This window comes from Theropithecus gelada, chromosome 6 (genome assembly GCF_003255815.1).
Source record: "Theropithecus gelada isolate Dixy chromosome 6, Tgel_1.0, whole genome shotgun sequence".
Classification (NCBI taxonomy): domain Eukaryota; kingdom Metazoa; phylum Chordata; class Mammalia; order Primates; family Cercopithecidae; genus Theropithecus; species Theropithecus gelada.
In genome coordinates, this window is record NC_037673.1 from 151,068,893 (window position 1) to 151,080,973 (window position 12,081).

Consider the following 12,081-nt stretch of genomic DNA (forward strand, 5'->3'; position numbering starts at 1 on the left):
GGGGTACAGGGATTGAACTATATTGTAGTGACAGCAGCTTTCTTTCTGTTCTCCAAACGTACCTGCTTTTCGGGGTCCTTACACTTGTGGTTGGTTCTGTGTGCATTGAACACTCTTGCTCCAGCTCTTCCATTGCCTGGTTCCTTGTCATCATTCATGTCTCAGCTTTAATATCACCTCCCAAGAGAGGGCCTCCCTTACCACATCGTTGAAAATATTCACACCCACCCCCCATTATCATGTCAACCTATTTCATTTTTGTGGAACTATTACCTATCTAATTGGCTTCTTTATATCTAGATCCCCTCTCTCCAGAATGTAAACTCAGTAAAAGTAGGGTCCTCGACTTTCTTGCTCATTGATGTGTCCCTAGGAACTAAAACAGGGCCTGATACATAATAGTTGTTGAATAATAATGCCTGTTGAATAATGAATGCCTGATAAATGACTAGATGAGCTAGACTCTCCAAAATCTCTTTCAGCTTTAAACCCAAGGTTGTACACTCATTATAGTGGCATGACTATACCATGGTACAGATGCGGAAACTGAGGCAGTGACTTGCCAAAGGCTTCACAAACAGGAAAGTGGTGTGGTCCAGCAGCACTGTATGGGAAGTCAAAGGCAGGAGACTTGGGTTTGGATCCTCACACCATCCCTCTCTGTCGACCTTCCTTGCAAGGGCTGTGTGAACTGGAGAAGCCACTTCACCCCTCCAAGGACTCAGTTGTTCCACCGAAAAGAGAAGACTAACAGCTCTGCCCCAGGGTCACTGTGAGATCATGTAGTCTGAACCGCACTGAGCACTTTGCAGAGTGTTTTGCTCTTCCTTTAGCCCCAGCTTGCTTTCCAGGGTGGAGAGTGGAGGTGAGGAAGGAAGCCCAGGACCAGGGCTGTGGAGGAGGGGAGACTCCGCGGGTTGCCACCGTTTGTTTACTCACCTAAGTCTCTCTGCCCCTACCCGATCTGTGCTCCCCGCTCAGGTAAAGAGGTGGGGGAGGCTTTCTCGGCCAATGAGCTGCCGTTGCTCTCTTAAAGGCACCCAGCATCTGGCAGGAAAACTAGCCTGGCAACCTGGAGAGCTCCCGGGCCAGAGCCAGGAGGCAGCTGTGCGATCTGGATGTGCCTAAACCCTCCAGGGCCACATCGTGACCCCAGGCCCTGGTCACTCCATGCTTTGGAGGGTACTTTTGTCAGAGAGGCCTCCTTTCTCTCACCCAGAGCTGGATTTCCAAGAGGCTCCCACACCTAGCTGCCCTGGCAGACTCCCAGGGAGGAAAAACAGCGTGGCCTTGGCAGCTGCCCCGAGGAAGGAACCCACAGGTGACAGGGAGAAGCCATTGCCATTCCCTGGCCTGGCCCCCTTCAGCAACCCTGGTGAGTCCTAGCACTCTGCGTTTCTCGAACCTCAGGACAGCAGGGTGTGGTAGGAAGATCCTTCTCCCTAGGGGCAGAAACCTTGGGTGCTGGTTCCAGCCCTGCTGTGTGACCCTGAGCGAGTCACTCCAGCTCTCTGAACCTCACATTCCCCATCTGGGAAAATGAGGAGCTCAAATTCCGCTCTCGGCTTTCCTCTTTTATTGTTTTCCCTTGTCACACCCCTTGTTCTGAAAGATTTAAGTCTGTCAAGCTGCACCTGTTACATAATAATTCGTTAATTGGTTTCCCCTTCTGTGTTAATTGTGGCCCTGTAATAGCCAATCAGTGTTTTTTGGTTAGCAGAAACAAACCACTAAATTGATGCAAGTTTAGCCAAAAGCAATGTAGTGTTTTATTCTGCCTGTGAGATCTTATCTAGAGTCGGTATTTGGTTTTCATTTGACCTTTTGAAATATGAAAAATAGAGCATTTGTGAGTAATTTCCAGGGAATGGGGTCCCCAGGTGGGGAACTCCTAGATCTAGTTTGCATGGGGTTTATAAGGACACCAGCAAAATCCTGCCTTCACACCCAACCTGAGCTTTGGTCTCTGCAGTGCTGCCTCACACACAGGGTTCATTCTTGAAAGTGAAAGCTTTGGACTTAAAAACTTCCTATGTGGAGAGACTGCTCCCAGGAGTCCCCACAGTCAGTTTACCCCACCTCTAGCTGGCTGAGGCTAGGGAAGCCTGGTTGGAGTAGCTGAGGTCTCCCTCAGCCCTCTGTTAGGGTGTGGCCAGGAGGGTGACGGGAACAGGTAGGGATGAACACAGGGCCTGGAGGCCAGGAATATATGGTAGATACCGCTTGTGCTGAAAATCGGGAGATAGGCCTGCAGTTCTGGTTCTGCACTGACTAGCTCTGTGACCTCAGGCAAATTGTTTACCTCTTTGAACTCAGTTTTCCCAACTGCAAAATGGGGATTGTAATCTGGGCAATGCTTGCCTACCAGGATTTTTCTTATGACCAAATAAAGTCTTCCATGGAAACTTAGATTCCACCGATTTTAAGATAAATTCAGATTTAAAAATACATTTTGGAATTGATGAGGTAAGGTAATGAATGTTGTGTAAAAGGTGGCCTCTGTAGTAATTATTTTCTCAAATCATTGTGTGATAATGCGATAAAAGAATTACTGATTATGATGGAATCGTGGATGCTTGTTTAAATCCTTTTACTTTAAAAAAAGTACTATTTACTGGGACTTTTTGAAATGTAGAATCATATAAACAGAAAGAAAGGGGAAATATCTCACTGAGTCATGGTATTTTCTAACGACTCCTGGGATGGGAACCCAGTCCTGGAATGTGGCCCCATTGGAAGCAGCAGGATAATACAGTGGTTAGAACAGGCACTTTGGAGTAGAGGATCTTGGGCTCAAATATATATTGTAAGACCTACTGATGACCCTGGGTGTAAGTCACTTTTCTTTTCAAAGCCCCTTCTATGCAGTCATTTGAGCTTCAGCCTTTCCTGTTCTCTCCTTTCTTGCAGCTCCCTGCTGAGTAAATAAATCTCGGAGAATGTTGGTTTCAAGGGTGGTGGCAGCACCCTCCCTCTGAGTAGAGCCTACGGTAGAAGGAGTGCAGTGAAAGTGAAAGCCAAAACAGTTTCTAGGAATAGGGAATTTAGGCAGATACTTGAGCAACAATGTGTGTGAGCGTTATGCACATATATGCATATGTGCATGTGCACAGGAGCTAATGAAGTTAAAGATGAAGCCAGGCATGGTGGCTTACGCCTGTAATCTCAGCACTTTGGGAGGCTGAGGTGGATGAATCATGAGGTCAAGAGTTTGAGACCAGCCTGGCCAACATGGTGAAATCCTGTCTCTACTAAAAATACAAAAAATTTAACTGAGTGTAGTGGCAGACACCTGTAATCCCAGCTTCTCAGGCTGAGCCAGGAGAATCGCTTGAACCTGGGAGGCAGAGGTTGCAGTGAGCCGAGATCACGCCATTGCACTCCAGCCTGGGCAACAGAGCGAGACTGTGTCTCCAAAAAAAAAAAAAAAAAAAAGGAAATTAAAGTTGAAGATTTTAAGGCCCCTGAAGGGTCATGTTAGCCAGTCCTCTGCTCTGGGGCAAGGCTCTGTCTCTTTTTTTTTTTTTTTTTTTAAAAAATTTTGTTCTTGTTGAGCAGGCTGGAGTGCAATGGCTTGATCTCGGCTCACCGCAACCTCTGCCTCCCGGGTTCAAGTGATTCTTCTGCCTCAGCCTCCTGAGTAGCTGGGATTACAGGCATGTGCCACCGCACTCAGCTAATTTTATATTTTTAGTAGAGACGGAGTTTCTCCAGGTTGGTCAGGCTGGTCTTAAACTCCTGACCTCAGGTGATCTGATTACAGGCGTGAGCCACCGCGCCTGACCAAGCCTGTCTTTTAATCAACAATGAAACATTGCTGCTGACCAGGGAAGGCTCCTAAACATTTTCCTTGGTAACCAGCCTTGGCATCTCAAAATCCTCCCAAGAGTGAATGCAGGGTGTGTGTGAGTATTTTTTGAGTGCCTTGGGTATCTGAGTTAGAGTTCCAGGGATATTGAGTGACCAAACCTTCGGGAAAAAGATTTGAAGTGGATGGAGTAGGGAGCAGAAGGGATTGGGAGTTCCTCCAATTAGGAACTTCAGTGGAGTAGCTATAGTTATTGCGTACCTACGATGAGCTAACCATTTTACTGGATGTTTTAAAGTCATTACCTCATTTATCCTCACAGTAGCCCATTTTACTATTCTCATTTTACAGGAGAAAGTATTGAAGCTCAGGGAGGCTACAAATCTTAAATAAAGTTACTTAGACATGCAGTGGCAGAACTCCGACTCAGGTCTTTATATATCTAAATCTGCAGCCTGGGGCCCTTACCCCTTCCACCAGAATTTATAAATCAGGCTAGACTGCAGTTCTCAGTTGTTTTTTGTTTGGCCTACACAGTGGTGTTTTACTATTTTTTGGTTTTTTTGAGATGGAGTCTTGCTCTGTTGCCCAGTTTGGAGTGGAATGGTGCAATCTCAGCTCACTGTACCCTCTGCCTCCTGGATTCAAGCGATTCTTGTGCCTCAACCTCTCTAGTGGCTGGGATTACAGGCGCCTGCCACCACGCCCATCTATTTTTCTATATTTTTAGTAGAGATGGGGTTTTGCCATGTTGGCCAGGCTGGTCTTGAATTCCTGACCTCAGGTGATCTGCCCGCCTCAGCCTCCCAAAGTGCTGGGATTACACACATGAGCCACTATGCCCAGCCTTTTACTGTTTAAAAAGTTAGATGCCAACATTTTATTTTGTTTTGAGACAGAGAGTATCACTCTGTCACCCAGGCTGGAGTGCAGTGGTGCCATCTTGGCTCACTGCAGCCTCCGCCTCCAGGGTTCAAGCGATCCTCCTGCCTCAGCCTCCCAAGTAACTGGGATTATAAGCACACACCACCACACCTGGCTAATTTTTGTATTTTTAGTAGAGATGGGGTTTCACCATGTTGGCTAGGCTGGTCTCGAACTTTTGACCTCAAGTGATCCACCTGCTTTGGCCTCCCAAAGTGTTGGGATTACAGGTGTGAGCCACTGCACCCAGCTGATGGCGACATTTTAACATGAGATTATTTGGCCAGGCACAGTAGCTCACACCTGTAATCTCAGCACTTTGGGGGGCCAAGGCAGGCAACTTGCTTGAATCCAGGAGTTTGAGACTGACCTGGGCGACATGGCGAAATCCGATCTCTACAAAAAATTTAAAAATTAGCCGGGTGTAGTGGTGTGCACCTGTAGTCCCAGCTACTCAGGAGCTGAGGCGGGAGGATTTCCTTGAGCCAGGGAGGTGGAAGTTGCAGAGAGCCAAGATCAAGCTGCTGTACTCCAGCCTGGGCAAGAGAATGAGACCCTGTCTCCAAAAAAAGAAAAAAAAAAAAAGGAGAGAGAGACTATTTAATATAAAAATCTAAAGTCTGACATGTCTTTAAAAACCAGAGGAAAGATCTGGCACTATATGTCCACATTCTCATATGCCAACAACCAACTTGAACTGATATTAGCTGCTGCGTTTAAACAGGGCATGTGACATCTAGTTTGCCACAGTCCCTACCATTCCCTACTATTCTACCCAGCCTACTTTCTCATTTGTGTTGCCAGCCTGGCCCCACAAGCCTGTGGTTATTCAACCTCTGCATTGCACTCTACTCCTTACTTACATAGCTGGGCCCTGGTCCTAGTGATGGCTTGAAACGGCTGTGACATTAGGTAAGTTATGGCACCTGTCTAGGCCTCTGCTGTAACCTGGGCTAGTCATACTCTGAAATACAACTTCCTAAGTGGCTTTCTGCATTGCTTTGCAAGAAACCACAAGTGTCCAGCACATCTTGGCTACCTAGCTAATCTGAGTCCATGTAAATTATACCAGAAGTGACTGGTGTTATTCACTCTCTGTCACCATCACTGCTATTCTTTGTGACACAGGACATTTAGGGACAGGAAAGGCCCTGGTGATATCAGTACTGGTAGGATGCCAATTCCCAGTACTTTGATCAAAAAGTCTGACTTCCACGTGCCTCCACTCATCTGTTCCAGGAGGCCTAACTGAACCATGAGGAGCTCTACTGAGATTTCAGCTTCTAGGTGTCCTATTCTGACCCCATTTTTGCTACATGAGAGAAAATATGTAGCCCAGCTGAGAATGTTCTCTCTTTCTCTGACACATACACACACACACACACACACCCCTATGGGTTAGAAATAGCCTTTTGTTTTCTTTTTTCTTTTTAAGAGTCAGTGTTTCACTCTGTCACCCAGGCTGCAGTGCAGTGGCACCTTCTTAACTCACTGCAGCCTCAAAATCCTGGGCTCAAGGAATCCTCCCACCTCAGCCTCCCTAGTAGCTGGGACTACAGGTGTAGGCCACCATGCCCAGCTAACTTAAAAAAAAATTTTTTTTTTTATAGAAACAGAGTCTCACTTTGTTGGCCAGGTTGGTCTCAAATTACTCTTGTCAAATGAACCTCTTGCCTCAGCCTCCTGAGTTGCTGAGATTACAGGCATGAGCCACCTCACCAGCAGAAATAGCCGCCTTTACAGGTCTCCGCATCTAGCTAGTATCTTACTTGGGTTTCTGAGATCAGATCTTTAAAGCGATAAAATATCAGAGATAGAAATGTAGGTTGGTGCCTTATCATCTATTCTTTTGTCTTTCTTTTTTTTCTTTTTTGTTCACTGATTTGTTCGAGATGGGGTCTTGTTATTTTGCCCAGGCTGGAGTGCAGTGGGATTCACAGGCGTGATCCCACTACTGATCAGCATGGGAGCACTGGAGTTCTGACCTGCTCCATTTCCAACCTGGGCCAGTTCACCCCTCCGTAGGCAACCTGGTGGCCCCCCTCTCCAGGGAGGTCACCACATTGATGCCAAACTTAGTACAGATACCTGATTAGCATGGTGTACTATACCCCAGAACTCTTGGACTCAAGTGATCCTCCTGCCTCAGCCTCCTAGGTAGCTGGGACCAGAGGCATAGGCCACTGTGCCCAGCTAGATCATCTAGTACAGTAATAGCAAATAGGCTCCACTTCATTTGCCAATTCCAGTCAACAAGTAGAGTGTTGAAAAGGCACAGAAGCTACCTATGGGCATGGAATGATCAGACTCTGAGATCTCTCAACAATGTCTGTTGTGGGTATGGCAAGGGGGAATGGCAGTATCTATATTAGAAATTTGCTATCCTTGAGCCAGCCAATCTCCTTGTTACACAGATATGAAAGCTGATGTGGAAAGGGGTGATGACCTGCCCAAAGTCATGTGGCAAGGCAAGGCAGAAGTAGATCCAGAAGCAGGGTCTCTCTTGACCTTGAAGCCATGATTGCTCCCACTGTATTAGCTCAGAGAAGAAAACTGAGGCTGGGAAGGGAAATGACTGAAGCAAGACTAGGACCTAGGAGTCCTGGGAAGCCTGGCTGGGGTGGGGGCTAAGAAATTCAGTTCGGTGCCCCTAGCCTGAGCCCTGCCAGCCTGGCCTATTGGCCTCTGCTCCACTTCTCAGAGTCCCTTTGCTCCTGTCCCAGTTTCCTGTCTCATTTTCCTCAGGCTCAGAGAGTACACATGGAAGCAGAGGGGCCTCTGGGGATCCTAGGCCCTACATACCCTCTTTTGGCAGCCTTCAGCAAGCTCCCAGCTCCCTCTCTTCTGGAAGAGAAGTCCTAGGACAAGGGTTTTTAACCTTATTGATTTCATGGATCCCTTGACAATCTGTGAAACCTATGGGCTCCTTCTCAGGGTATTTTTAAATACATAGAATACATAGGATGACAAAGGAAACCAATCATCCTGAAATACAACTATCAAAAGAAATTGCTGTAGTAATATGTGATTCTTTATTAGTGCATTAAAAATGAAGTCTAGCAGCAGATATAGCTATTGTAGCCGGGTGTGGTGGCCTCATGCCTGTAATTCCAGCACTTTAGGAGGCTGAGGCAGGCGGATCACATGAGGCCAGGAGTTTGAGACTAGCTGGCCAACATGGAGAAACCCCGTCTCTACTAAAAATGCAAAAATTAGGTGGACATGGTGGCACATGCCTGTAATCCCAGCTACACAGGAGCCTGAGGCACGAGAATCACTTGAGCCCAGGAGGCAGAGGTTGCAGTGAGCTGAGACTGTGCCACTGCACTCCAGCCTGGGTGACAAAGTTAGACTCTGTCTCAAAAAAAAAAAAAAAATGATATAGCTATGGTAATTTTATAATACTGGCCGGGCGCAGTGGCTCATGCCTGTAATCTTAGCACTTTGGGAGGCTGAGGCGGGTGGATTGCCTGAGCTCAGGAGTTTGACACCAGCCTGGGCAACACAGTGAAACCCCGTCTCTACTAAAATACAAAAAATTAGCCAGGCATGGCGGCATGTGCCTTTTGTCCCAGCTACTTGGGAGGCTGAGGCAGGAGAATTGCTTGAACCCAGAAGGTGGAGGTTGCAGTGAGCCAAGATCGCACCACTGCACTCCAGCCTGGGCAACAGAGCAAGACTCTGTCTCAAAAAAAAAAAAAAAAATTAATACTAACCATAAATGGTATTTTTGAAAGATCTGCAACAACTATAATGTGATGTTAAAATATCTATGATTTCTTTTGGTGACACAGTCACAGGAACTGCCAATACTACTGTGGGTCATTGCCTACATTTATAATGAAACAAAATGGTAACTTGAGTTACAGGTTAGGGAAAATAAAGACAGTGGTTTGTAGTGGTCCATAACTGAAAAACAGAGGCTAGGTGTGGTGGCTCACACCTGTAATTCCAACACTTTGGGAGGCTTAGGTAGGAAGATCACTTGAACCTGAGAGTTTGGGACAAGCCTGAGCAACATAGGGAAACTCTATCTCTAAACATTTAAAAATTAGCCAGGTGTGGTGGCACATGTCTGCAGTCCCAGCTGCTCAGGAGGCTGAGGTGGGAGGATCACTTGAGCCCAGGAGGTTGAGGCTGCAGTGAGCTGAGATTGTGTCACTCTAGCCTGGGCAACAGAGAGAGACCGTGTCTTGGGGAAAAAAAAAAAAAAAAGAAAGAAAGAAAGAAAGAAAAGAGAAGAAAAATTTTTTTTTCCTTCCAAGTTCAGAGATACCCTGAATTCTATCTGTGGACCCAGGCTGGGAACCTCTGTTTTGGGAGGTTCATGCAGGAGTCTGCTAGGCCAGTGGTTTGCAAATTGTGGGCTATGGAACCCTGGAGACTCTGGAAGTGTCAAGGAAGCTGTCAAACAGTGGATGAGTTGAGGTAGCAAGCAGGAAAACCATCCAACCTGATAGCCTCTGCGTCTGCATCCCTAATCTCTGCTTCAACTTGAGAAGGTTCTTTTCTATTTGAGTTCATTTCAGTGATTCATATGATTCCATTGTCTTAAAAAAAAAAAAAAAAAAAGAGGGGGTTGCTGGGCCCGGTGGTTCACACTTGTAATTCCAGCTCTTGGGGAAGCTGAGGTGGGAGGATCACTTGAGCCCAGGGGTTGGAGACTTGCCTGGGCAACACAGTGCAACCTCGTCTCTAAAAATATATATATTTTAAATTAGCCCGATATGGTGGTGCACGTCTATAGTCCCAGCTACTCCGGAGGCTGAGGTGGGACGATCCCTTGAGCCTAGGAGGTCGAGGTTGCAGTGAGCTATGATGGCACCATTACACTCCAGCCTGGGCAACAGAGCGAGACTCCGTCTCAAAAAAAAGTGTGTTGTGGCGGGGGGTTCCTCTGTTCGAATGTTGAAAACCTTCATTTGGCCCCACCCACAACTTCACATGACATAAAGGAAAGCAGAGGCTGAAAGAAGTGAAGGGGTCCTATGTTACCATTACCAGTTGGTGGCAGGTTTGGGGGTATAGGGGAGGCCAGGGAGAGGAGCTGGGAATCACCTAGGCACAGGTGAACTTCCCTGTACCTCTTCCTGCCAGCCACTGCAAGGAAGCACCTTTGCGGCTGAGTGCTGGGCCAAGGGTCAGGAAACTGGAATTCAACATCCTGGTTCTGCTGCTAAAGTTTCTCATTTGCAAAGTTTCTCATGTGCAAAACAGAGATGATAATGCACAAGTGTTGAGAGAACCAATCCAGAGAAAGCTGTAAGGAACATAAGGCTGTGGTTAAAGGGATTGTAATGTATTTGTCTCCACAGCCTGGCACCCTTTTTTCCATGCTCCCAGAGTCCTTTCTCTCCATACTGACAAACCAGATGTTCCCTGTATCCTATGACAGTATCATCCCAGTCACCCAGCACAATGACACAGTCAGATTTACGGTTGAATGCCCAGTTACTCAGTCTACCACCTTACCTCCTAAATATCTCTTTACTGTCTCCACTGCTATGACATTATCTTTGATCTTCATTTCTCTAACAGCCCCCAGTTTCTCTCTGTCCTTCAGGCTGCCGTCCATGGAACCAAAACATGTTCTGACCACAAGTTCTGACCATGTCTTTCTTCCACTGTAAAGCCCTTGGTGACTCCTCACTGCGTGAAAGGACAAGTCTAGCCCCTGCAGAATATGGCAACCCAGACTCCGCATGATCTGCCTTTAGCCTCCCTGCCCTCTCCCTTTTTCCAGCATCCCTACCTCCTCCTCCAGGGAGGCTGCTGGACTCCTTTTGCTGTCTTCCCTCCCTGCCTTCTTCATTACCTAGACAATACCCAATGCCAGGGAGCTATGAGAAGAGGAGACTCAGGATCCTGGGAATATTGCTCTTTCCAGGCTGGTGGGTGGGCAGAGGAAGCTGAACACACAGAAGACTCAGGAGTTCTGTTGATAGGTTAGAGAACAGGTGTGACCCTCCCCTCATTCTGGGCGAGACAGGGGTTATTTTCAGAGACCAGCCAGTAGCACATGGAGAGGTCACCTGCACAGTCAGGAAGAGTCTATCATTTCTTTTTTTTTTTTTTTTTTTTTATTGAGATGGAGTCTCCCTCTGTCACCCAGGCTGGAGTGCAGTGGCTGGATCTCAGCTCACTGCAAGCTCCGCCTCCTGGGCTTACACCATTCTCCTTCCTCAGCCTCCCGAGTAGCTGGGACTACAGGTGCCCGCCACCTCGCCTGGCTAGTTTTTTTGTATTTTTTTGGTAGAGACGGGGTTTCACTGTGTTAGCCAGGATGGTCTTGATCTCCTGACCTCGTGATCCGCCCGTCTCGGCCTCCCAAAGTGCTGGGATTACAGGCTTGAGCCACCGCGCCTGGCCGAGTCTATCATTTCTATACTTAAAGGAACCAGATCACCAGGAACAGGATATAGCCAGGCAGTGGAGAATTCATAGAATCCGTGATTCTTTTTTTTTTTTTTTTTTTGAGACGGAGTCTCTCTTCGTTGCCCAGTCTGGAGTGCAGTGGCGCGATCTTGGCTCACTGCAATCTCCACCTCCCCGGTTCACGCCATTCTCCTGCTTCAGCCTCTCGAGTAGCTGGGACTACAGGCGCCCGCCACCATGCCCAATTAATTTTTTGTATTTTTAGTAGAGATGGGGTTTCACCGTGTTAGCCAGTATGATCTCGATCTCCTGACCTCGTGATCTGTCCACCTCGGCCTCCCAAAGTGCTGGAATTACAGGCGTGAGCCACCGTGCCCATCTGAATCCCTGATTCTTAGAATGCTAGAGGTGAAAGGAACCTCATGCATCTTTCCTAGGGTTTTTTTTTGTTTTTTGTTTTTTTTTTTTGAGACGGAGGCTCACTCTGTCGCCCAGGCTGGAGTGCAGTGTCACAATCTCAGCTCACTGCAACCTCTGCCTCCTGGGTTCAAGCAATTCTCCTGCCTCAGTCTCCTGCGTAGTGGAACTACAGGCGTGTACCACCATGCCTGGCTAATTTTTGTATTTTTGGTAGGGACGGGGTTTTACCATGTTGGCCAGGCTGGTCTCAAACTCCTGACCTCAGGTGATCCACCCACCTCGGCCTCCCAGAGTACTGGGATTACAGGTGTGAGCCAGCACACCCAGCCTCTTTCCTAGATTTTAACTGTTCTCTGCTTCAGACAAAAAAGTAAAGTCCAGAGAAGGGAAATGACTTGGCCAAGGTCATACAGTGAGTTGAGGTAGAGTCTGACGAATGCCAACATCTGTTTTTCTTCCCAATTTTCATGTTCTGGGCTCTGGCCTCTGGACTCTCACCAGGAGCCTGAGTAACTGGTTCCAGGACTCATTTACTAACAATGGGTTAATTTGTC

General features: G+C 47.3%; 1 protein-coding gene across 1 annotated transcript in view; it reads left to right on the plus strand.

Moving 5' to 3' along the window:
* Positions 1-1,152: 1,152 nt before the first annotated feature.
* Positions 1,153-12,081, plus strand: part of LARP1 (La ribonucleoprotein domain family member 1) — a 106,837-nt gene continuing 95,908 nt past the window's right edge. The window contains exon 1 of the mRNA XM_025389335.1: positions 1,153-1,375. Coding sequence (XP_025245120.1) covers positions 1,171-1,375 — 205 coding nt within the window. The 5' untranslated portion in view covers positions 1,153-1,170. The remainder of the gene's footprint in view (positions 1,376-12,081) is intronic.